Genomic DNA, 25,879 nt, shown 5'->3' on the forward strand with positions numbered 1-25,879 from the left:
ATGTGCGAGTGTTGCGTGATCGAAGAATAACATTGGAACTTAATCATATGTGTTGCGGTGTCCGGCGAAGATGGCGGGGGATCAGGAGCAATTTCAGCAACTATTAACAGGATTATTAAATGTAGATAACAAAGTTCGACAGCAGGCTGAGGTAAGTGTCAGTTGAGCCGTGTGCCGAGGCCCGCCTAAGCTAAGGACTGGTGTGTGGCGAGCGTGAGGGCGAAGTGGGTCGTGCGAGAGCCAACGTGGTGCAGGGTTTCCTCAATAGAGAAAGAACAGCACTTGCTGAGCCTACAGGGTTATTGGGGGACCCTTTGGTTCCACCCTTTTGTCATGAAGGTTTCACGTGATGCATATGCCAGTGTGTCACACGTCCTTCGAGTGTGACGCTGCGGCGTGGGGGCCTGAGAAGGGTGGTATTGGTGGTGGTGACAATAACACCCCGTCCTGCGTGGTGGGGATCACATGGACTTCCTGGTACTACATGTGTTAGGCCAGGATTGGCTGCATTATGCTGCCACACACTAGTAAACATTCTCGCGTTGACATGTACGTTTTAGCGACCCTACTAAGAGCTTTGGTCAAGGTTTAGCCATCTTTGGCACCTCGATAAGGTGATTTGTTTAGCAAGTCCCCCTCTAGTGTATTGTCCCTAACGCATGGTGTTCATTTTCTTAATTCATTTATTTATTTGTTTATGGTTTTACAGATAGCAACAATTTGATAGTTTAAGAAAAAAAGTCCAACATTTTAGTAAGGTCAAACCTTTGTTGATACTCTTTCAATGAGTAGAACCAAAATCGTTAAATTTTGTCAGCGTAAGAAAACCATGAAAGCCTGAAATGTAAATTTATTGTGCGAACATCTAGTTATAGGTCATCACCATAGTCTGAAAAAAAAACACTTACAGGAGGTATATTCCTCTAAGGTCTTAGTATGAAAAATGTAAAAGGATTTCATGAATAAAGGAAATCTCTTCACTGTAGTCGTACTCCATTATCAGTTTGACAGTAACGTCACCATATTGACAAGATATCATGTTATCTAATGTCTAGATAGTATTGTAGACTATCAGTAAATATTTTAAATTTGTAGGGTTAGTCATACACAGCCTCAGTAAGTGAAATAAAAGAAACTAGAATTTTAAGTAAAAGGGAAAGCTAAAAGAAATGCTGCAGTTTCATGGTATCTAATGAATAATTGTCTAGTTATCAGGTGTAGCAATTTTTTTTTTTTTTAATCCCCAAGGGAGTAAATTTACCCATGATTGAGAATACCTGGCTTATGCTGAAGAAGGGACACAACCTCATGGCAGCCATAGGGGATGAATGATACGTTTTTCTTGCATGTTTTTCAAAGTTGGTGTGTTGACATCAAGTTTTTAACACGAAAGTTGTTAGTAGAGGAATTGAAAGATTTATTTTTTTTTTATTATTTATTTTATTTTATTTTATTTATTTTTTTTTTTTACAGGAAAGGGATCTCAGTGGAGGAGTTAAGAGGAATAAGATTGCAATCATTTCTTGTACAGTTGGAGATTGTCATGAATATAATAATCTAAGTATTATTCAAGAATAATACTTAGATGATGTACTGTAGATGTGGATATTATGAAAATACTAGACCAAAGATATATAGATAACAGTAACTAGTGCATAATTCTGAGAATATTTAAAACATTTTTGGCCAAGTTTGGTTGCTGTAGAGCAGTGATGCTCGACCCACATGTAGCCCTCAAGAATGTTTTATGTGGCCCTTGGTAAATAGTGAAATAATACCCTTCTTATCACTATATTATAAAGTCATAATACTATTAGTTCACATTTAATTTTAATGATATGGGGCAATATAAATTATATAATTTATATTAATGCACATTTAAATTATGTGAACTTTATATTATTATTGCATCTACAGACATATTTAGGTGACTATTTTTATTTATTTATTATTTTTTTATGACGGAATTTCCATGAATTAAGCAATTGTGGTGTCAGATTCCCACACAACACGCAGTATAATCACAAGATGTATTGTTCATTATTAATTTATATCAGTGTCATGAGAAAATGTGATATATGATCTTTGATGAAAATAGCAATGTCCTGGTGAGAGAGATTTATGGCCAGTGTCTTTCACACACTGTATATTCCATTATTATATTTCAGCAAAATTATCAGGGTATTATCAGGACTAAATCGGAATGCGTGTTATTAAGAGAAAAATGGAATGTAACGGAAACTGGATCCATTCACATCTTGTAGTCTGGTGTCCTCCACCTGACAGCATCCGAGTGTGTTATGTGGACGGCGATCACTTAGCTGGCCACAACAGATTGTACTTATCCTCACATCATAGCCATCTGAAGAGTATTATAATCAAGGGCAATGTAATTGTACACAATAGATTTAGGAATGATACCCTTAAAATGATTCTGGTCTCCCAGCATAATGTTACGGTATTTTAGCAATCAAAACCAGCCTCGTATTTCTTGCTGAAAATCTGAGGATACTTTAGCAAAGCGTTGTCTCAGAGACGCATTAATTTCCCGCGGCGTGAAGGAAAGAGCGTCACCTCTCACCTCAGAACAAGGACGTGCTCACTCGTCACGGGCATCTACGTCCCCCGTCTGTCCAACCTTTCCCCCACCCTGCACTCCCCCGTCTCTCTCTGACCAGACGCTGCCTACCATCAGCTTGCTTTGTCCTCTCGTCTTTCTCTGGCTTCCCAGACGTCTTCACGTGCCACAGTTTTCCAACAAAAATTCCCCGTTCTTTCTGTTAGTGTACATTTATCCCTGCCTCCGTATTTTGTATCTTATTTATTTATTATTATTATTATTATTATTTTTTTTTTTATACTTGTTGATCATCTGTTTATATTCCGTTGGCTGCATGCCTCAATCTTGTGAAGCCGTGGTGTAAGGCTAGAGTTAGCGAGATACATCCCAAGCAAAGCTGGGTGTGCCCGAGGCGGTAGCGTCTCGCCTGAAGGACCACGAGGCGGCGGCGGCAGCAGCAGCAGCTGGTGATGGTGGTGGCGGTGGTAGACCCAAGTGTCCGGCCACTTAAAACGAAGCTTCCAGTGACGGGTTAGAATATTTCCAAGAAATCTTGGTTACCTTCACTATCATTGCTTTGTATGGAACTTATATGAGCTGTAGACACTAGTACATAGGCTACATTGTCATGATATTGGGTTTTGGTTAGATACCTCCCAATAAATCAGGCAGGTATTGACATCTTAGTATTTTATGTAAGAATACTAAGCATAATTCCCACAAGAAACCTCAGATGATAGGCGTAGCGAGAACCGTTATTTTTTTTTTCTTTTTATACGAGAGAAACCCGTTTTGAAGCAGTGTTAGCCCCCAAAGAGCCCCGTCATCATGTCAGAGACCAGTCTTGGGGGATGCTTTGGCAAGATAATACGGCTCGTGTGTGCATCGGGCTAACCTTGCCTCTTGTCGCCAGCGAGAAAACTACTTTAACCTTTAAAGTGCGTTGTATATCGATTGTCTTTGTTTGCACCGTGATACACTACGAAGAAAGAATAGGAAACGTGTTTTATTGAGGAGGTAATTGTGGTTTAGACTTGAAGAACGTAAGCGGAGGTCCAATGACACATGAGTCACCGCCCTAACCCCCTCCCTCCCCGCCCCGCCCCAACCCGGCCATCCCATCACCGCTAGGGAGCCTATGATAGTGGGAGCCTCGTCGCCACCTTCACTAACCCACCGCCCTCACCTTTCTCGATTTCATCCTTTTGAACTGCGTGGAATCCCTGCAGTGGCGGCGACCTCTCTCTCTCTCTCTCTCTCTCTCTCTCTCTCTCTCTCTCTCTCTCTCTCTCTCTCTCTCTCTCTCTCTCTCTCTCTCTCTCTCTCTCTCTCTCTCTCTCTCTCTCTCTCTCATGTAACCCAACTGGCATTCAGTAATGGTAGATGGCCATGTTCTTGCTTATCAAAGATTGATACCAGCCACGGTGTCTTCTCACACTAATGTTGTCCTGCAGACATATTGCAGTATCCAGAAAAATGCCTCACTAAGCTTTTTTTCGTTTTTTTTTTTATTATTTTATTTTTATTTGTTTTATTTTATTTTTTTATCTTTATTTATTTATTTTATTCCCCACACTTATGTTTGGCTGTACAGCAATTTATTTAACTAATATACAGTCCTTGGAGTTTTTGTTTTTGCCTTCTTCATTGGGGTATGGCTTGGTATTGACTGGCTACTTTCATCCCAGCAACACCTCACCACACGTTGAACCATCTTGAGTAGTATACCAACTTGCCATGAAATATCAGGCTAACAGTAGTCTGCATTCAGTAATCACAGCAGTTGTATCTCCTCAAGTGGTTGGACATCTTGACATAGCTAGTCAAAGGCAAGGCCTTAAAAACCTAACATGTGTCCAAGCAAGACAAGGCTACCCCTGGGATCACCAGTACCCTACATTCACCTTCCATGACAGCCTTGAGACAATAAGGCAGTTTCAGACTGTCTCCCCTTGTGGTGTCAACATAAATATTGCCATCAGATGAGTGACTCAACTTCTGGTGGAAATATATCATGCAGAACAATAAACCTTTCTTGTCAGAATTCATGACAGTAGCCTGTCGGTGTCTTAACTTTTGATGTGTACTGTGTTTGTGTGTGTATATATATATATATATATATATATATATATATATATATATATATATATATATATATATATATATATATATATATATATGCACACACACACACACACACACACACACACACACACACACACACACACATATAATTGTTCAGACAAGAAATTCCAGAAAAATTACTGTCTAGAAGCTAATACTATAACAATTAAAAACTATAGATTTGAGTTCTGTAGCTCAAAAGGTACATACATGAGAGCACATGTTCCAAATGACTGCTGTTGTGCTGCACAACACACTTGGAAGTCAATGAGCAGATTTGTCATTGGCCCTTTTCAGTTTAACAATGGATTGAGGGCAATTCTTATACACATGGTCTTTCAAGAACCTCCAAAGATAAAAATCTTGGGGGTTCAAATCAGGTGAATGTGAAGACCGCTCTGGTTTGCGGCGCTTGCCATTCAGCTGATGAATGAGTTTGTGGTCCAGGCACTCCACTGTGATGTTGGCAGTATGTGGAGTTGTACCATCTTGGTAAAATCATTGCACATCTTGATTCACACCATGACATGTCCCAAGTGCCGTTCAGAATTTGTTGAGCACCATAAGGTAACACTCCTTTGTGAGAGTGACTGCCTCCTCATCTGCATCTTCAAACCAAAATAGTCTGATTATACCATGTTTTGAGAAGGCTATCCAGGATGTGCATTTCACAGAGTGCAAGAGCCTCTGATGTAGTTCATCTGGGGTTTGTGTGCCCCAAAACACATTTTTCTTGCTATTGGCATGCCCAGAAAGCAAGAAATGTGCTTCGTTGCTGAACCAAAAATCAAGAAACTCAGGATCCATTTCGATCTTGTTTTTTAATCACTGTCACATCACATGTTTTGCCATGTTAGCTGGTGTTGGTTTATGATTGATCTGGGTCCTGTATGGATACAGGTGAAGATTCTAGATCATGACTCTTTACACAATGCAGGTGAAAGACCCAGTTCTTGGCTACATCTTTGGATGGACTTTTTTGGAGTCTCTCACCACATCCACATCATCATATCATCAAGAGAGCTTGCAATCAGCTTCCTGCCAGATTTGGGCATTTCTCCCTTTTTGTTGAGGTTGTTTACTGATCCTGAGGCTTGAAATTTGTGCCCAATGATAAGTTTGGCTTTTCTAGGGAACCTTGTTGAAGTTGAACTTCCTGCAAAATTTTTCTTGCAAAATGTTTCTCCTTTGTCCAAGGCATTTTAACAGATATTTATTCATTTTTATGGTCTCCTCTCTCTCTCTCTCTCTCTCTCTCTCTCTCTCTCTCTCTCTCTCTCTCTCTCTCTCTCTCTCTCTCTCTCTCTCTCTCTCTCTCTCTCTCTCTCTCTCTCTCTCTATATATATATATATATATATATATATATATATATATATATATATATATATATATATATATATATATATATATATATATATATATATATATATATATATATATATATACACACATACACACATACATACAGTGGAACCTCAGTTCTCAAACTTAATTCGTTCCTGAATGCAGTTCAAAATCTGAAATGATAAAAAAAAAATCTAGACTTCCCAGTAGGAATCAATGTAAAATGGATTAATCTGTTCCCAGGCACCAGTCTACACTGTCTTAGCAGGTTATGACATAATTCCACAGCCAAGATGGCTGCTTCTCAGCATCTCCAGCTTACAAATTATTTATACAGAAAGGATGTAATGAATGAATTTAGTGACACAGAACTCATCAGAAGATGCTGTTTAAACTGATCTAGTGAGGGAAGCCTTACAGAGGGACAAAAAGAGGAGCAACCCACTTACGCCAAAATGAAGGTGATTGTAACATTTAAACATCTTGCTGCTGGTAAAAACTACTGGAAAAATGCAGTTGTGCAGTAGTGATGGCATTGGAGGTCATCGAGAGAGCCACAGGTGGCTTAGGATTACTCCTGAGCACTGAAAACTGTTTGTTTACATGAAGGCTTTTCAATGGGATCACATTTTACCTTGCTTCAAAGATTTAATTTCTTTCTCACACTCTGTGTCTCTCCTCCAAATACATAAAAACAAAGTAGATATTTATAGAAACTATAAATTAGTAATAAACGGCAGCATTTGCTGTCTTTTAATATTTAAAATCTAGAATTTTGTTCTGTGACTAAATTATGGTACCAAAACTGAAACAATTATGAGTTCAAAATTTTGTTAAAAAAGGGAGGTGTTCAGTAACCTAGGTTCCCTTGTATATATATATATATATATATATATATATATATATATATATATATATATATATATATATATATATATATATATATATATATATATATATATATATACATACATACATACATACATATACATACATACATACATACATACATATAATTAATGATTTAATATATCTATTTATTCATTTTTGCCTGATTTTCTTCCACAGAACACCTATGATCAGATTGCCTCTGAAACCAAGTTCCAGCTTCTCTTGGCTAATGTAGTCAATAAATCAGCGAGTGAAGATGCAAGAGCAATGGCAGCTGTGCTATTACGACGGCTCCTCACTACAAGCTTTGATGAAGTGTTCCCAACGGTAAGCTTTGAGGCATATGTATTGGTGTAGTCTGAGAGAGGGAGGGACATGATGACAACCTGTAAACAAAAGTTGGACTACTTTGTTATATTTACTACACAAAAAACAGTTATACATGTTACAAAAAAATATCTTTGTTAATTTCCTACAGTAGAACTGAAGTTGTATTTCCTACACAAAAAACAGTTACATATATATCTTACAAAAAAATATCTTATTAATTTCCTTCAGTAGAACTGAGCACTTAGCATATCACTTACACTGGGCAGTGCACCCAGTGTAAGTTCTAGAGGTAGTTATATTCTCATGACTTGTACATTTTGGGACATAGTCAGTTTTCTTTGATGCAAACAAGGAGTTTTCTCTCTCTCTCTCTCTCTCTCTCTCTCTCTCTCTCTCTCTCTCTCTCTCTCTCTCTCTCTCTCTCTCTCTCTCTCTCTCTCTCTCTCTCTCTCTCTCTCTCTCTCTCTCTCTCTCTCTCTCTCTCTCTCTCTCTCTCTCTTTCTCTCTTTCTCTCTTTCTCTCTCTCTCAGGGAAAACACAGTTGCATTATGTAAGAAAAGACTGTCTTTAATTGCAGTTGGAGAGGATATTAGTGTCATTCTTCCTAATGGATGCCTGGCAAATGGAGTGAAGAAAAGAACTGAGTCAAGACTTGAGTTTCTTAGAGAAAACATAGCCAGGAAACTAATTTGAGTTATAGTAGTTTCATGCATACCTCAATTTTTATTGTGATTATTTTTATTCATCTTGATTGATGGTCAAAATTTTAAGTCATACAGAACTTCAAACTCACTGCCATTCTTTGTGATGGAGATATGACTGGAATGTTGAAGTGGACTTTTATGTGTAGAAGATGTGCTCTATATTCTTTTCCTTTCTTCTCTTTGGTTACTTTGGAAATGTTGTACCATTGCCTTCATATTGAGAATGATGACTGATGTAGATTGCCTTTTAGTTACCCCCAGATTCTCAGAGCCAGGTCCGGGCACAGCTGCTTGCATCAGTCCAGCAAGAGGAAGATTCAAACATGAGGAAAAAGTTGTGTGATATTATTGGTGAACTAGCACACAACATGATTGATGATGAAGGCAACAACAAATGGCCTGAATTTCTGCAGTTCCTCTTTGAAAGTGCATGTTCACCCACAATACCCCACAAAGAAGTGGCCTTAACCCTTTTCAGGTATGCTTTTTTTTTTTTTTTTTTTTTTTTTTTTTTTTTTTTTTTTTTTTTGTGTGTGTGTGTGTGTGTGTGTGTGTGTGTGTGTGTGTGTGTGTGTGTGTTTACCTAGTTTTATTCTACAGGGCACAAGCCAAAGCTTATTTTGTCCTGTCTCCATAGCCATACTTCTCTTTTAACATGTACACTGTTTGCTGCAACCACTTCTTTCTTCAAATCATTCCAGATTTTAATAGTTTGATACAAGAAGCTGTATTTCTTGATGTTGCTTGAACATCCACTCTTTATTATGCCCCCTCATTCATCTCTCCCTTCTCCATCTGTGGTATCAAGTCATTTCTGTCTATTCTTTCTTTATTGTTTACTAACTTGTACATTGTTATTAGGTCTCCTCTTTCTCTTCTCTCTTATAGTGATGGTAATCCCATCTCCAAGTCTTTCTTCTTAATTTTCTTTCAATTCTGGTACCATATTTGTCACTATCCATATTTTTTTTTTCTATGTGAAGCCCAAACTACTGTTGTGTATTTCAATTTAGGATGTATCATGCTTGTTATAATTCTCTTCATAATTTCTTTATCGAAATATTTAAACACCACCCTAATGTTTGTTAACAAGCTGTATGTAGAGCCGAATATCCCTTGTATGTGTCTTTCAGGTGATGGTGTGTCCTGAATCATTACTCCCAAATCTTTTCTTTCATCACTTTTCAGTATTATTTCTCCTCCTATTTTGTAATTCCATGAAGGCCTCATTTTATTTTTTTTATTTCCAACATGGCATTTTCTGGCATTAAATTCTAGTTTCCATCTTTGGCTCCATACATGTATCTTGTCAATAACCTTTTGTAACTCCTTGCAGTCATTTTCATTCTTTATTATTTTCATTACTTTTGCATCATCAGCAGACAGGTTTATAGAACTATTTAGATTCTCTGTCATATTATTTACATATATTTGAAACATAATAGGTGTCTAAACAGATCCTAGCAGTACCCCACTTGTCACTCCGTGCCAACTTGAATTAGTGTCTCTGATTGCTCTTCTCAGTTCCCAACCTTGTAAATAATCCTCCATCCATCTAAATGTTGCTCCCTTTAGTCCTCCTCCATTCTCTAACTTCCACATAAGGCTTTTGTGGGGAACATTTTATCAAATGCTTTTTTTTTTTTTTTTTTTTTTTTTTTTTTTTTTTTTTTTTTTTTTTTAGATCAAGGTATACCACATCTGTCCCTCTCTTGCACTCCATCTATTACTCTTTCATAAAAGCTCAGTAGATTTGTGATGCAAGATCCCCCTTTCCTGAAACCAAATTGCTTTTCTGTAATTATCTTTTAATCTTGTAAATATTGCACCCATCTGTCTTTAATTACTATTTCACAAAGCTTGCTTACAATAATTGTTAGTGACACTGGCCTGTAATTTAATGGTTCCATTTTGTTTCCCCCTTTGTATATAGGGACTATGTTAGCTCCTTTCATTCCCTTGGTACTTTTCCTTCTTTCATTGATCTGTTGATTATATCCCATATGGGTTCCTACATTTGTTCTCTGCATTTTTTAAATATCCATCCATTTACTTGATCTGGTCCCATAGCTTTTCTAACATCCAGCTCTTAAGCAATTTCTTGATTTCCTATCTCTACTTGTATCTCCTGTATTCACACATTCTGTGATACTGCTTTCATTGCCACAAAATTGGTTTCATTTGTAAACACATTGAAAACTCTCTTTCATTAGTTCACTCATCTTCTCAGTAGTTTCATAAATTCTTCCTTCTCTTTTTTAACTTGTTTATGTCATCCCTGTGTTTCATTTTTCCATTTACATATCTGTAGAATAGTTTGGGTTCTTCCTTGCATTTTCTTACTGTCACTTCCAAAATTATTTTTGTCTTCCTTACTTATTATCCCATATTCATTCCTAGTATTCCTTGCCTTTCTGTACTCTTTTCTAGTATTTCCATTCAGGTGTCTCATCATTTCTTCCATGCCCTTTCCTTTTTCTTTTTTACTTCTACACACCTGGCATTATACCATTCATGCTTTCTAGTTTTCACTTTATAACTTGGTAAAACTGTTGCACCCCTCTCTATACCTGCTCAGAAATATTTTTTTTTATTAATAAATTATTTAATTAATTTTTATTTTATTTTATTTTTTATTTTATTTTTTATTTATTTATTTTATTTATTTATTTATTTATTTATTTTATTTATTTATTTTTTATTTTTTTGCATACTTAACCAAGTAGCTCTTTCCAGTTCATTTTTCCATAAAATGTAATAAGTTCTGCAAAGTTTGCTTTACATAGTTCTGTCTCCCATTTCTGTATTCCTTTCCTGTGCAACACTTTTTCCTCTTGTAGTATTTTTTCTATTGTGATATGATCACTTCTTCTCATTGGACTCAATGTATACTCAGTCTACTTTCTGAGGTTTTCATAAACATAAAGTCCAACTGTGATGGTTCTTCTTTTTCTCTGCATCTTGTAGGTTCATTCACCCACTCTCATTGTATTCACCATCATGGTATGCCTAAGTTCTTTGCTCCATGACCTAACATTTTCTTTCAATTCCATCTCTTCCCAGTTAATTCCTTTAGTGTTGAAGTTGCCTAGTAAGAGCACTTTGTTACTTTACTACTTTCCTGTATACTATTTCTTGTTTCTAGTTGCATAATTTTATATCTGTTGGTCTCTCATGCATTATTTTTTGACTATGTATGTCACAATAACTTTTTTTATTTTTATTTATTTATTTTTTTTATCTTAATCACAACAAAGTTTCCCCTTCTCTCTCTCTCTCTCTCTCTCTCTCTCTCTCTCTCTCTCTCTCTCTCTCTCTCTCTCTCTCTCTCTCTCTCTCCTCACTTCCTTTGATCTTAATCACAACAAAGTTTCTGCCATTCCATCACAATTTTTCACTTCCTCAACAACAATACCCTCCTTTACCAATATCATCATCCCTCTTCCTCCCTTTCCTTTTCTGTCTCTTCTCCATGTGCTATATCCTTCCTTTGCAAATCTCAACTTTATTTCCTCTTTTAGTTTGGCTTTCGTTAAACATATCATGTCTGGTTTACTGTTCTTCAGGTAGTCTTTCAGTTCCAATAGGCTCGACACCAAACCATCTATATTTGTATAAATAATTTTTAAACTTCTGCTTGGTGATCTTCCATGTGACTTTGCCACCATTTCCTCACTTTCATGTCCACAACTCTCCAAAAGAATCTCCTCACTTGTTCTTGTGTTCTCACCTTGTTTTGACTGGGCCTCTACTCTCAACTCTCAGTTTACTTCTCTCTTCTTCATTCATGTCTCTTTTTATCCATATTCCCCACATTCCTTCTAGTTTTGCCATTTTTCCTATTCTTTGTAAGACATGTTCTGCTGCTGTTTATGACATGAATCTTATTTTCATTGGTCTTGTTGCATTTTCTGATCCTGTAAACCTCTTCAGTTTGTTCAACTATCCCCTCTCCTTCCCTGGCCACTTCTGCTATAATTTCTTTACCTCTTTTCACTTCTTTCTAGCTGTTTTCATAGATAGGTTCTTTTCCTTGACCCCAGATACCACCACACACATTTCTCTGTACCATGTCTCACAATATTACTTTTTTCCTTTATTATTTTGATCACTTGCTTTTCCATATTCTTATTGTGTTCCTGTTGCTGTTGCCTTATTATCTCCTCTATATTCACCTTTTATTGTTGTTCTCTCTCTTCTTTCCAACTTTTGACTTCCTCTGTCACTAACTCTTTTACTTCCCCAACTTTAATCTCTCTCTCTCTCTCTCTCTCTCTCTCTCTCTCTCTCTCTCTCTCTCTCTCTCTCTCTCTCTCTCTCTCTCTCTCTCTCTCTCTCTCTCTCTCTCTCTCTCTCTCTCTCTCTCTCTCTCTCTTGTAAAGCTTTCTTTAACTCCTCATTCTCTTCCTTGAGTTTCTTGATTTCTTCACTCTATTTTTGTCACCTCTTCTCTCAGTTCTTTGTTTTCTTTTCTCTTTTCATCTCCCTCTTCTTCTCTCTTATATCAATGCATATCTTTTTTTATATTGTCACCATCCACCTCTCCTTCCTTCCATGCCTTTATCATCACTGCTAAGTTACATATTTCTTCTTATTTTCACATTTTCTTCTTCAGTTTTCCTCATTTGTCTATTTGTTTGAGCTACACTAAGGTCCTCTTCCTTGAAACCTTTGAGAACATTTGGGTTTGCACTGGACGCCATCTTCCCTGTTGATATCACTGACAATGTTTGCCTTTACACTACTCTCCCATTTCACCCTTTCAGCCACTCCTCAATTTACACTTCACTTTCCCCTGTGCCCACATGTCACATAATTCCCTATTATGGAGACAGGACTCAAAGCTTGGCCCCCTGTACAACCAAAACCTAGGTAAATCTTTGGAGCTGCTTTGGATGTGTCCAATCAGCTGGGCAGTGTGGCGGTGTGCGTGTGTGCATGTGTTTGTTGGAGGAAAATTGTTTTTAACAAGTAGATAAGTATGTAAGAGGATAATGAGTTGACATTGCCTGTTACAGTCTCTTATTTACAGAATCAAGAGATATAGATTCGGAAGTTGAAAATGCCCAAGACAGAATAAGGCTCTGGCATGTTTCTAGTGTATCAAAATTATGATAAAATACAAAGAAATTTCTGTTGATGTCATAATGTAAACCACCATAAATGTGCCTTTGTCAACAGCTTGGTGCCAGGAGTTTTTGGAAATCAACAACAGCAACATCTTGGAATGATCAAAGCTATGCTAACATCATCACTGGCAGACTCAGCAAACCCCCCAGTTCAAGCTCTTGCAGTGAAAGCTACAGCTGCCTTCATTCTCCTACATGACAATGAGCCTAACATACAAAGGAACTTTGCTGATCTCTTGACTCCATTTCTTCAGGTAGTAGTTTACTTCTGATTGATATTTTATGCTTTAAAAATATCAGTGTACCTTCAGTAGCATCAATTCTTTGGATGTGCCAGCTGCTGTAAGTGGACCATAAAGAACATGAGATGAAGTTTTGCAGAATGAATGACTAAGGAAACAAAGAACTAGAATCAAGTTGCTTGTGTCCATTTAGTTTGGTGAACTGTTAATGGTTGATGATTATCTGTTCATAGTAATATTGCACCAGTCTTTCAAAATAAATAACAATGAGAGGTGATAATTATGGAATGCAATCAGCTCAGCTTTGGTCTGCAGGTTCTCATACTGTAACAGTTGCCTCAAAAATACAAATGTGGATTGCATTTCAGCATTGTTATGACTTTCCAAGCAAATAATCAGAGAAGTGCACCTTTCTCCATGGGTGAGATAGCAAATACTGTTAAAGTACTGGTGAAAGGTTTTAATATGCCTTTTTTTTTTTTTTTTTTTTTTTTTTTTTTTTTTTTTTTTTTTGAGCTGATTTCACAGCCGCATGATGATGTTCCCAAGCAAGAGCCATACCAAGCTGGTAACAGGCATTACCAACACCTCAATCCGATTTCACAGTCATTGTTTTTGTAGTTTCAGTAATCCCTTACCTGGTAACTATATCAAAACAAGTACTGATTCTGTAATGTTGGTATGCTGGAGACCTCTTATTAGATAAATTGAGTCAATTCATGACAAAAGAACTGACCGTGCCAGCACTAAAAGAAAGGGAGAAAGGCATGGAAGATTGAAATACGTCAATATTCAGCACACCATATCCATTCACTACAAACATGACTACATTTTGTGATTTAAATTCTTCCCTTTGAATATCAGCCAAACATTTGCCAAACTCTGTGTGTGCCAACCAGGCATATAATAAATCACCTATTTCTCTCTTCCTCAATGCCATACACATACATTGTTAGATTGAAATATTTCAGGTTTTATGGAAATAACTCTAGCCTACTAATTTTGAGACTGATTATTTATTTCTAAGCAAAAATATGATTTTTTTTAATCTACCCATTGAAAGGATTAGCAATTAAATTAATGAACTGAATTAATCTAAACCTAGCCTAATGAAAGCAAGCCTAGCCCTTTGATGGAAATGGTAATGTTACTTCATTATTATCTAATATTTCTCTTATGTGGCATATTCCATATATCCTATGCGTATGTGAGGATTGTTACACTTTTTAACCAAGGAGGCATAGCAGATGGAATGAAGTAGTGAAATTTTCATCAGCTGGTGAAGTGAGTTCACGCTGCCATCCAAATTCTCCTTAAATTTTATCATATTATAGACTACAAAATGTTGTATTGTTAAATAATCTTAGTATACAATTTAGGAAGAAATACAAGTACAAGAGGTACTTGTGATATTTGCAAGAAATAAATGCATTGGTAAGCTCCATTGGGGAGGCCCAGCAGCTCCTAAGCCAGTGTTGCCAAAGGTTCCAATTTCTGGTAAGGATCAAAACAAACAACGCCGTGAAAATGTCTGAAATTGGATCCGTTATTGGTGGGGGACATCACCACTCATTGGTAACAATCACAACAGCAGGAAGTGAATGTGAAATAGGCCCTGTTGAGCTTTTTTTGGAACTGTGTTTGATTTATATTCAATAAGGCATTCTAAATTACTAATTACTGTAATCTGTCCTCTCTATTTTAGATCATAGCAGCAAGTATTGAAGTTGGGGATGATGATGCTCTTTTGAAATGCTTGGTAGATTTAGCAGAAAGTTGTCCAAAATTCCTCCGACCACAAGTTGAAACTATTTTGCAACTAGCAATTAAGGTAAGAATTTTACAAGTAATTTACTGATAAAAAGATGTTATTTGTAACTAATTCAAACATTCTTTTATATATAGGACTCTTTTGAAACTATTTTTCAAGCCACAGGAATACCATGCACTAGTACTTTTCCATTCTCTATAAACATTATTCTTGCATCTAATACTACCTTCACATTGTTCATCCACCACAGGCCTCGTAGCCTCTTACATCAGATCCAGTTATCTATAGTTATCCTCCTTCCATTCTTTCCACTTGTCCAGGCCACCTTAATATTTTTTGCTCTGCTCAATTAGCCAACCTTCTTAAACTGCCATTCCTCACAGCCTTGTTTTTTTCTTGATCCATCTTAAGAAAATGCTGATAAAATATGAATGTTTACTACCTAAAAGCTGATATGCAGTTAGGTTTAGATTATTTAGGATTGACATTTTTTTTTTTATTTCAGGCACTGCAGGATCCAAATGTTGGAGATTCCTGGAAACATCTATTACTAGAAGTGGTAGTGACGCTCGCTGAAACAGCCCCTGCAATGGTTCGGAAGGCTGGTGCCAAGTATATGAACTCCCTTATACCTTTGATGCTGAATATGATGACTGATCTTGAAGATGAAGAGGTAATTGTGTGTGGCAATTACCTGTGCATTGTGCATTAACAATTACCTGGAATCCTCAGTGAACTTCCTCATGGATGTAGTCGTGGTAACTGGAACTATGCTGGAATACTGACCATAGATTTTTTAGTATCTCTGTAGGAAATCTATCACTACAAAAAAATCTTTTGCCATTGTAGGTGTAGCATTTAGGAATAGTGTAGCAATGAGGATGTAACTGTAATTTATGATTCATTGCTTCTCTACACAAAAAAAAAATATATATATATTATTTTCAGGACTGGAGTGTCAGTGATGAACAAGCTGAAGAAGATAATGACAGCAACTCTGTAGTAGCTGAATCCTCTCTAGATCGCCTTGCATGTGGCTTGGGAGGCAAGACTGTGCTACCTCACATCAATGCAACATTGTCACAGATGCTACAGAGTGACAACTGGAAATGTCGGCATGCTGCTTTGATGGCCATATCAGCTGTAGGAGAGGGTTGCCACAAGCAGATGGAAGTCATGTTGCCCCAAGTGAGTACGCCCAACATTATACAAGTACATTTACAGAGAGAGAGAGAACATTGATTTTAGGACATAGATGTCTCAGCCACTGAGCACCAGTTGCTAATACAGTCAGTCCCTATCTAATGCAGTTACTTTCTTCTGCAGGGCCATCGCATTAGAAGGACTCTTGAAACTCCTTACTTCAGTACTTCAACCCAATGTCTCATTTTTTGAGCTTATTTTAGATAAAGTTTGGCACCAAAAATAGTGCAGATGGTTGAATTGTTTACATTATGGCCCCTCTTATCACTGTCCTCTCTCCAGCCTCCCATTTACTCATGTCACTTGCTGTCCTTGTCTTTAACACAAGTTATTTGAAACAATGATTCATTGCATCTGATTCTGTGAAAAGAGTTTTTCAATTTGAATGAGTGATTCTTGAGTCGTATTACACCATTACTCATGAACGAGCCACTGAAAAGTGGCAGTGAGCAGACAAGTGTTTTGAATGAAAAGTCACATGACAGTGGATCTCATAGGCTACAGAAATTTGCCCATCATATGGGCTTGCAAGGGTCGCTTTGTTTCCCATCTCCTTCAGTGTGGTAGTTAGCTGCTGTCATGTAAAACACTATCAATGCCATTCCTCTGGGAAGTTTATAGGAACAGGCATCAGACAAACATAGATGATGATGTTTTTTTTTTTTTTTAGAATTGCATGTGATACTAATAAGTATGTATGCTTACAAGCCTTCACAAGTTCTTATTCATTTTTTAATATTGACAGATTGTTGAAGCAGTTATAGGATTCTTGCAAGACCCTCATCCAAGAGTTCGTTATGCTGCCTGCAATGCCATTGGTCAGATGGCAACAGATTTTGCCCCAGTGTTCCAAAAGAAGTTCCATGAAAGTGTTGTCCCAGGTCTGCTACATGTAATGGATGATGGAGTTAATCCAAGAGTGCAGGTTTGTAAATCTTTTTATTTGTGGTGGTAGAACCATGTGCATACGACACAAACATGTTTACACACCATTTGGAAAGCGATCATATGGTGCTGAAACTTGATGTTACAGAGGCTGTTCTGAAACTGTAAGACAAAAGATATAGGAAGGAAAGATACAAATATAGAAAAAACAATATTGGAGGTTTAAAGAGATTTTTGCCAGTAATTAGCAACCTGTCCATGAGGCTAATACTGTGGAAGAGAAATAGAATAACTTAGTGGGGTTATAGAACACTGCTGTCAATAAGTATCATCCTTGTTATTTCTGATTGACTTATTTATGTATCATGTAATGTCTTGGCATATATTTTATCAAGTTTTATTATATTTTAGTCTGAGTAGTTTGAAGGTTTTTGAAAGTTTCTCTTGAATCACTTCACCTTTTCCCACAGGCTCATGCTGGAGCAGCACTGGTCAACTTTTCTGAGGTGTGCCCAAAGAATATCCTCACTAACTACCTTCCAACCATTATTGCAAAGCTCGAAAGTATTCTTGCTGCCAAGTTCAAGGAGGTAAGTAAATTATACATTAAGAAAGTGATGGCTGCTTTCTTAGAATGAGATGTGGTGTCCATCTTTTATTTCAATATCTTCAGTGTTCTCTCCAAAGGTGATACCAGTCACTCCCCATTTCTCTAACTGGTGATGGGGATTCACAGGTACATCATTTATTTGCAAATACTGTAGGAACTTCTTTATGTGAGTGATGTGTGGAAGCATGTATAGTTCATCTGTGGCATGATGTCCAGTTGTGGGGAGTGCTTAGAACTCTTAGGATTATAGAGAATTTAGGCAGTGAAGAAATTGAAATATCTAAGTATAATGCTACATAAACATGATGAGGCAGGTGCAGAGACAAGAGAGAGGGTTGTGAAGGTAGGCAAATCATAGGATCACTGCAAGAGTTGTGATGGAGAAATGTGTCTATGGAGGTAAAGAAAAGTTTGAGGAATAGTTTTCTGTCACTATTGACAAATGGACCAGAAACATGGATGTGGAACAAAACACAACTATCAAGATTACATGCTGTGGAAATGGGTTATTTATGAGGGGGCATATGGAGTAAGCAGAAGGATGGATGAGACCAATGAAAGTGTGTATTTGTTTTCATCAGTTTTTCCTCGTTTATTACATTGTCTTGGATGACAGGAGTATATTACCTACAATAAACTGCATTGCCTAAACTCACTTTGTCATAAACACTTTTTATGTATATCACTCCGTAAAATAAACAACCTTCATTTCAGTTAATGGAATGTGGAACGAAGCTGGTCCTGGAGCAGGTTGTGACCACTATAGCCTCAGTGGCTGACACAGCAGAAGAAAAGTTTGTTGAGTACTATGACCGCTTTATTCCTTGCCTCATGTACATCATAGAGAATGCCAACTCGACGGAATTGAGGCTACTTCGAGGAAAAACCATTGAATGTGTGTCTTTAATAGGTCTTGCTGTTGGAGCAGAGAAGGTAAGTTTAACCATTAGGGAAATACAGTCTGGCTTTGCACTACACTGAATTTAGTTTGTCACATTTAAGTTTGATTTTGAAATACAACATTTCATGAAAATAAATTGAATATGTGAAGGAAGAATTAGAATTTGCAAGAACAGGAATAAATGGACACATTTCTTGGTTTTAAGAACAATTGTTTGGTATAGATTGATTTAGGTTCATTTGTTTAACACAGCAATCTCTTGTGAAGATGACATCATACAGCATAGTAGTTTCTTTTAACTGACTTTTACAGTATTAACTTTAAGCTCTGACTTTTCTGGTATGCTGTATTTTTTTCCATCTTCAAATAAAATGCAGTAAAATTTAAGGATAGCTACTAATGTTGTGTCTCCAGTTCTTAACAGATGCTGGGAAGATGATGGACCTCTTGCTTAATGCTCAAACTAATCAAGATGACATGGCTGATGATGACCCTCAAGTCTCATATCTTATATCTGCCTGGGCTCGAATATGCAAGATTATGGGGAAACGCTTTGAGCCCTACTTACCACTTGTCATGGGACCAGTGTTGAAGACTGCCTCTCTAAAACCAGAGGTACATATCTTATATCTGTTCCTGGAGTGCAGTTTGAAAATCCTTTTTCTTCTCTCTCTCCAGCCTCCTTCCCATGTAAAGAATATGAACAAGCATTATCCAGGTAAATGGCAAGACTACCTCTTCTCTTGCTTCACTGAGGTCTGGGGATAGCCTCTCTCTCTCTCTCTCTCTCTCTCTCTCTCTCTCTCTCTCTCTCTCTCTCTCTCTCTCTCTCTCTCTCTCTCTCTCTCTCTCTCTCTCTCTCTCTCTCTCTCTCTCTCTCTCTCTCTCTCTCTCTCTCTCTCTCTCTCTCTCTCTCATATGCAGGGGTCAATATTAGAATGCAGGATACTGTACCGTTATTCACATACAAGGGAAACAGAAAAAAAAACAGGTGCCAGTCCAGAAACATGTATCAAGAGAATCGTCAAAATTTGAAGGATAAGTGTCTTGAAACCTCCCTCTAGAAAGAGTTCAAGTCATACAGAAGTAGGCAGAGAGTTCCAGAGTTTACCTGAGAAATGTATGTCTTACAACAACAAGACTGTATGGAGGAATAGAAGTTAATACCATCTAGTCTAAAATGGTCATTGGCATAAGGTGAAAAAAAAAAAAAAAAAGAATTTAAAAATTACACCAAAAATCACCTGGAAAGAGTTTATTTCAGAAGACAGTTTGCACTTAGATGATTTTTCCCTGTGCTGTGCTTTTTCTTGGTCTAAATTCTCTTCAAGCCACTTCATGTTGCATTGCTGCATATAAAAGTTTAGTTGCAGGCAGTTTTTTTGCTCATGGAATTAAGTGTTGGCTTTTTTCACAGGTGGCTCTGTTAGATAATGAAGACATGAGTGCTGTTGATGGAGATGATGACTGGCAGTTCGTATCCATTGGAGAGCAACAGAATTTTGGCATTCGCACTGCAGGACTGGAGGAAAAAGCTACAGCGTGTCAGATGCTTGTTTGCTATGCAAGGGAATTAAAGGATGGTTTTGCTGACTACACAGAACAAGTAAGTCATTTTCTGATCATCATCATCATTAGTTTGAGAGATTCTAGTCATTCTTGTTGTGTTTTCCAACTGTCCTCTTGTGAGGCATTTGGCTGCTGTGAGTAATTTGTTGTGGCAGTCATGGAGAAGTTCTCAAGAACTGGTGTCAGATAAAGATAGAATAGATAAGTTTCAAATTTAGGTTGCTTGGCTTTTGTTACATGCTAGGTTGACATGATATGGTGAGCTTTAAAATGTAAACAGCCTTGAGATAAATTGTCAGACTTAGCAGGTGACAAGTACTAGCTTCTAGTACCATACTCCTGGAAACATCATGGTATTGTCATTAATCAGTACCTTGGTAACAGTAGTCAAGGTGGAAGAACTGCTTTGGGATGGAGATAGTGGTAGACTTTTCTTCATTGTTCCATTTCAGCTGCCAGAGTTATTGCTGAGTGTGTCACAATAGTAAGATTTTCCATCCTTTGCAGGTTGTCAAATTGATGGTTCCCATGCTGAAATTCTATTTCCATGATGGAGTTCGGACAGCAGCAGCAGAATCTCTTCCATTTCTGTTGGAATGTGCCAAGATTAAGGGTCCTCAGTATTTAGCTGAAATGTGGCAGTATATGTGTCCTGAACTGCTCAAGGCAATAGAAACAGAACCTGAGAGTGAAGTCTTATCAGAGCACATGTATGCTATGGCCAAGTGTATTGAAGTTTTGGGGATGGGTTGCCTTAGTAATGAACAGATCAATGAGTTGATAAGAATTCTGGACAAGTCTCTCAAGGAACATTTTGAGAGAGCTGTCAAAAGACAAGAGCAACGCAAGGACGAGGATTATGATGAGGTAAGATATAAATTTGTGTTATACCTTTAAGTTGGCTAATATCTCATTTGCACCTGGTTAGATCAACAGAGTAGATCACATGTACTTAATAGGAAAGAGGATGGATCTGTTATGGTGTTGCAGGGTTATACTATGATGTAAAGAAACTCAAATATACACAAATCTGACTTGTGGATAAGTGTAAATCTGTTCAGAGGCTTAGGGGGTTTAAATGTGAATAAAGGCTGTGTATATTTGAGGTTTTGGTGAAGTGGGTAAGTATTTGTGTTCCTTTGTAGGGACATTAACCCCTTCAGCATTATGAAAGAATATATGCGTCATTTCATCTCACAGCATAGCATATCCGAGTGACGCGCATACTGCGTCATGGTCAGTTGAGCCAGTGTGTGTTTCATTTCTTCTCAGATATAGTACGAGGTCTTTCAGAATGTTGGCCGGACATGATATGGTGTTTTACGTTCCTCTCAGCGTTATTCTAATGTCAGAATATGAGAGAATTTCACGCACTCATAGTGGATCTTAGCAGACGGTTTCTACCACTGGTAGTCACATATCCTTGGTTTCTACCATGAATTAACAAATAAAGTGAGGGAAAATATGATACTTGTGAGTGTAGAAACCTCTCACCAGTCGAGTTGCCAGTACATAATTACACTCACCTTTGATCATGTATCATGTCATCCCACCCCTCCCTTCTGCACTCCTCTCATCTGTTTCTGCTTTTATATTTTCCTTTTCTCTTATCTTGAAATGAGAGAGAGACAGAGAGTTTCATGTGAAACTATCATCTGTGGAGATATTGAAACATCTCATTTCATTGCACGAAATTGTTCTGCTATGATGAACATTATTTATATACCTCTTTCTCAACCAGTCCCTCCCTATATCCCTTGTTATCTCCCCCACACCCTCCATTATCTAGTATCTTGCTCTTTTCTCTCCCTTCCTCCTCACAAGCATTCACAAGAAAAGTGGTGGGAAACAGTGTGACAAAGCAAAATGTTTGGCAGCATTCGTGTTTTGCTTTTGTTCTATTATTATAGTACTGGTACATATTTCTGTTTGTTATTATTTCACTTATTGCCAAAATATTATAGTATGATTTAGCAGATGACAACATCTACACACATGCGAGGTGGCCGTCATTCTCTCTCTCTCTCTCTCTCTCTCTCTCTCTCTCTCTCTCTCTCTCTCTCTCTCTCTCTCTCTCTCTCTCTCTCTCTCTCTCTCTCTCTCTCTCTCTCTCTCTCTCTCTCTCTCTCTCTTTCAGCTGTTACAGTAATTTCTCGCACATACTTACATACTTTATCAATCAGAGGAGGAAGACCACACAACCTTCCATCACCACCACCCTCTTATGAAGTCTAGTGAGTAAAATATAAATTGTAATTTATTTTAGACTGAATATTGGTGTGTAAGGCACATTGGAATCATTCCGGATATTCTGATATATATTACGTTATGATTATGGTTAGTTTTGTGAATGTTAGTGGTGGGGTTTTAAAGTTTGCCGCACGTGCAGAAATCCCGGATATAATGTGTGGCACATGTTTTGACTTGCTGTACCAAAGAGGTTAACCTGTAATTTAGTTATCTGTTGTCAGATGATAAAGAATTGTTCTGGAAAATTGGTTAAAAATACTAAACCTTTATGAAAACTTGAGGATAGGATACAGGATTGTCCATGAAATGTTTTTAAAAATATGCCTTGCTATGTAACATGGAAAGGTTAAGTTTAGTGTTACCAAATCTAACCAAGAGGATCATTCCATTGTTTCACAGAAATGTTAAGAACTTGCTTGAACTTGTTTTCATTATCATAGTGACTTGGAATGAATATGTGGTACAAAACCAGGTGTGAAACTATATACAATGTGTAACATGTAAGTTAATTACTTCTACTTAGTTTTCTTATTTTCATTGTTTTGTTATGCTTCTCAGGTCGTTGAAGAGCAGCTTTTGGATGAAGATGATGAAGATGTCTATGTACTGAGTAAAGTAGCTGACATCACTCATGCACTCTTTGCTGCTTATGGTCAGCTCTTCTTTCCATATTTTGACATCATCCTCCCTCACATAACCAAGCTCCTTGGGTCTAATCGACCATGGCCTGACCACCAGTGGGGCCTGTGTAATATTTGATGATGTTATTGAGTATGGTGGTCCAGCATGTGATAAAATACACTGATCATTTCCTCCAAGTAAGTAGAGTTTTTTTAAGATTTGTGTTGAAGTACCTGCTTAATGGTGATGAATAACTTATAATTTCTTGGGAAATTAATAATTTACATAATACCTTGAACTGGATTATGTATTGAATTTATTTGTCATATCTACCTAGTATTCTTGAAGATTCAGTTATGGCAGATTGGCAGATGTACTCTTTACTGAAATGCTTGTTGTCTTGATATTTTCTGTCTATTTAAGTGGCCTTATGCTAAAAGAAATAGAAAGATGCATTGCATAACATAAAATGATCCAAACAGTGAAAATGACCATTTCTGTAGTGGCATCACTCAATGATTTATACATTAACCTTTGTCTACCTTTGTCTTGAGAATTTCCTTATAAGTATTATGACTAGATTTCTGCTGAATGAATGCTGAGTGAATAGGAAGTGTTGTAAGGATTATAAAGTATTTATCAGTAAATATCACCACTATATCTTTTGAATACTTTCTAATTTTCAGGCAATGCTTGCATTCCTGTCTGACAAACAAGGGGAAGTTCGTCAAGCAGCTGCATACGGTTGTGGAGTGCTGGGCCAGTTTGCAGGCCCAGCCTTCGCCCAAGTTTGTGCTCAGGCCATTCCACGTTTGGTCCAAGTTATTCAAGATGCAGATTCTCGTAATGAAGTCAACCTCAACCCCAACAGAAAATGCTATTGCTGCAGTCACAAAAATTTTGAAATATAATGCATCTGCTGTTAATGTGGATGAGGTATGTTTTTTTTCAATAGTTGTGAATAACAAGAGAGCATGTATTTTTGGTTTGTATGTTAAATTGGTGATGTATTCCATTCTTGGGAGGACTTATTTTTTAAATTGATTTGTTTCTGAAGATAAGAAACAGCATCAGAAATTTAGGTTCTTTCTTGGCAGTTCAATCATACTATTCTACATTAAGTATTAGCGAAAGAAAAGGTCAGCACAGTAGAAAGCTTCCCTCTCTCCACCTTAAACTGAGCAGTAACAATGTCAATATTGTACCGAAAAAATGTATTTTGATTTATAAGGCATTGATTATTTATTGCATTTTGTTTATAAATCTTGATGCTGTGAAGTATTATTTTGATAAGATTTTTAGGTTGACACTTTGATTGTCAAAATTTCAGAGTGCATATACTGACATCTTGGTAATTCAGGTAGTAAATACTTTCCTGTTCATTAATGTCAATGTTTTTGACAGGTTATTCCATTGTGGTTGTCATGGCTTCCTGTTTGGGAGGACACAGATGAGGCTCCTCATGTGTATGGTTATCTCTGCGATCTGATAGATAATAACCACCCACTGGTGTTGGGCCCAAATAATGCTAATTTGCCACGCCTAATGGTGATCTTTTCAGAGGTAAGTTATGATTTGTAACTTCAGCATTCCATAACACATTTAGGCTCAGCTGGAAATCTATGTTGGAGGCTTTTTTTGGGAGGGCTCTTCTGTGTTGGAATTCATTCAAAAAAGAAATAGGAAGGAATTGATTTTCAAACAAACAGAGTGGTAGATGAATGGAACAGACTCAGTAAACATGTTCTAAGTGCTGTGTCATTAGGGGGCTTTAAAAGATTAGACAAATTTATGGATGGGAATGATGAGTGGAAAATAGGTGGACATGTTTCATATAGGGACTGCCACTTGTATAAGCCTGATGGCTTCTTGCAGCTCCCCTTATTTTCTTATGTTCTTATTAGCGGTGTGCCCAAATTGCTGCAAAAAACATGTGACAGATGGATAGACACTGGTATCGGTATATTTTCAACTGCCATTCTGAGGGAAATTTGGCCCATACATTTCCTGTAATTTCTAAACTATTCCTGTTCTTCATTAATCCATCTCCTTGTAATCAGTACTTGTTCAGTACACATCATAACCATTCCCAGCTATGTCTAAAGTATAGTTGGGACTTAAATTTATAAAACCATGCCAGTATCTTCTTTAAGAGGGATAACAGAGACAAGGGATTCACTCACACATACACCAAACTGGATAGAGTCAAAATGCTATTGATTGGGTCCATTTCTGATAATAGAATGTTGTCAGTCCTTACAGTTTTAGATTACAGTTTCTTCACTGTTGTTTTATTTCTACATTATGAATTAATCACATATTTCATTCTTTTCTATGTGTCTGTTTTTTCAGGCTTTCAAGAGGGAAGCTGTTGAGAAAGATGCAGAAGTAACCAAGAGAATGCTCAACATTGTACGTCAGTTTGCAAGCTAACCCAGAAATGTTCCAAGCCTGTATTAGTCAATTATCCCAAGATCAGCAAGTTGCCCTTCATCACTACCTCACAACGTAGCTGATTGTGCACTCTTTATGTTGCCTTTTACAATTGCCCTCTTTTCAATATAAGCATTATAAATTTTCCTCAGATTTGAAATTTATGATAATATCATTGCTACATGTCAAAAGCACTATTCATCTTACATCATTAACTAATGCACATAGTCATAAAATATTTTGTTTACCTTAAAAGGTTTTGCATTACCTATTTTTTAATATAGATGTTTTTATGAAAGTGATAGTCTTCA

At 37.2% G+C, this 25,879-nt stretch overlaps 1 protein-coding gene across 1 annotated transcript in view; it reads left to right on the forward strand.

Moving 5' to 3' along the window:
* The window catches only part of LOC135099819 (importin-5-like), a 26,647-nt gene continuing 768 nt past the window's right edge, over positions 1-25,879 (forward strand). The window contains 21 exon segments of the mRNA XM_064002380.1: positions 1-151; positions 7,098-7,247; positions 8,206-8,432; positions 13,136-13,337; positions 15,031-15,156; positions 15,602-15,769; positions 16,045-16,284; positions 17,045-17,224; positions 17,655-17,774; positions 18,509-18,727; positions 19,110-19,310; positions 20,113-20,301; positions 20,772-21,131; positions 23,073-23,264; positions 23,266-23,307; positions 23,309-23,332; positions 23,822-23,998; positions 24,000-24,071; positions 24,540-24,698; positions 25,488-25,556; positions 25,558-25,879. The exon segment at positions 25,558-25,879 is cut by the window's right edge and continues 768 nt beyond it. Coding sequence (XP_063858450.1) covers positions 71-151; positions 7,098-7,247; positions 8,206-8,432; positions 13,136-13,337; positions 15,031-15,156; positions 15,602-15,769; positions 16,045-16,284; positions 17,045-17,224; positions 17,655-17,774; positions 18,509-18,727; positions 19,110-19,310; positions 20,113-20,301; positions 20,772-21,131; positions 23,073-23,264; positions 23,266-23,307; positions 23,309-23,332; positions 23,822-23,998; positions 24,000-24,071; positions 24,540-24,698; positions 25,488-25,556; positions 25,558-25,647 — 3,288 coding nt within the window. The 5' untranslated portion in view covers positions 1-70 and the 3' untranslated portion in view covers positions 25,648-25,879.

The sequence above is a fragment of the Scylla paramamosain genome, chromosome 4 (assembly GCF_035594125.1).
Source record: "Scylla paramamosain isolate STU-SP2022 chromosome 4, ASM3559412v1, whole genome shotgun sequence".
Taxonomy (NCBI): Eukaryota; Metazoa; Arthropoda; class Malacostraca; order Decapoda; family Portunidae; genus Scylla; species Scylla paramamosain.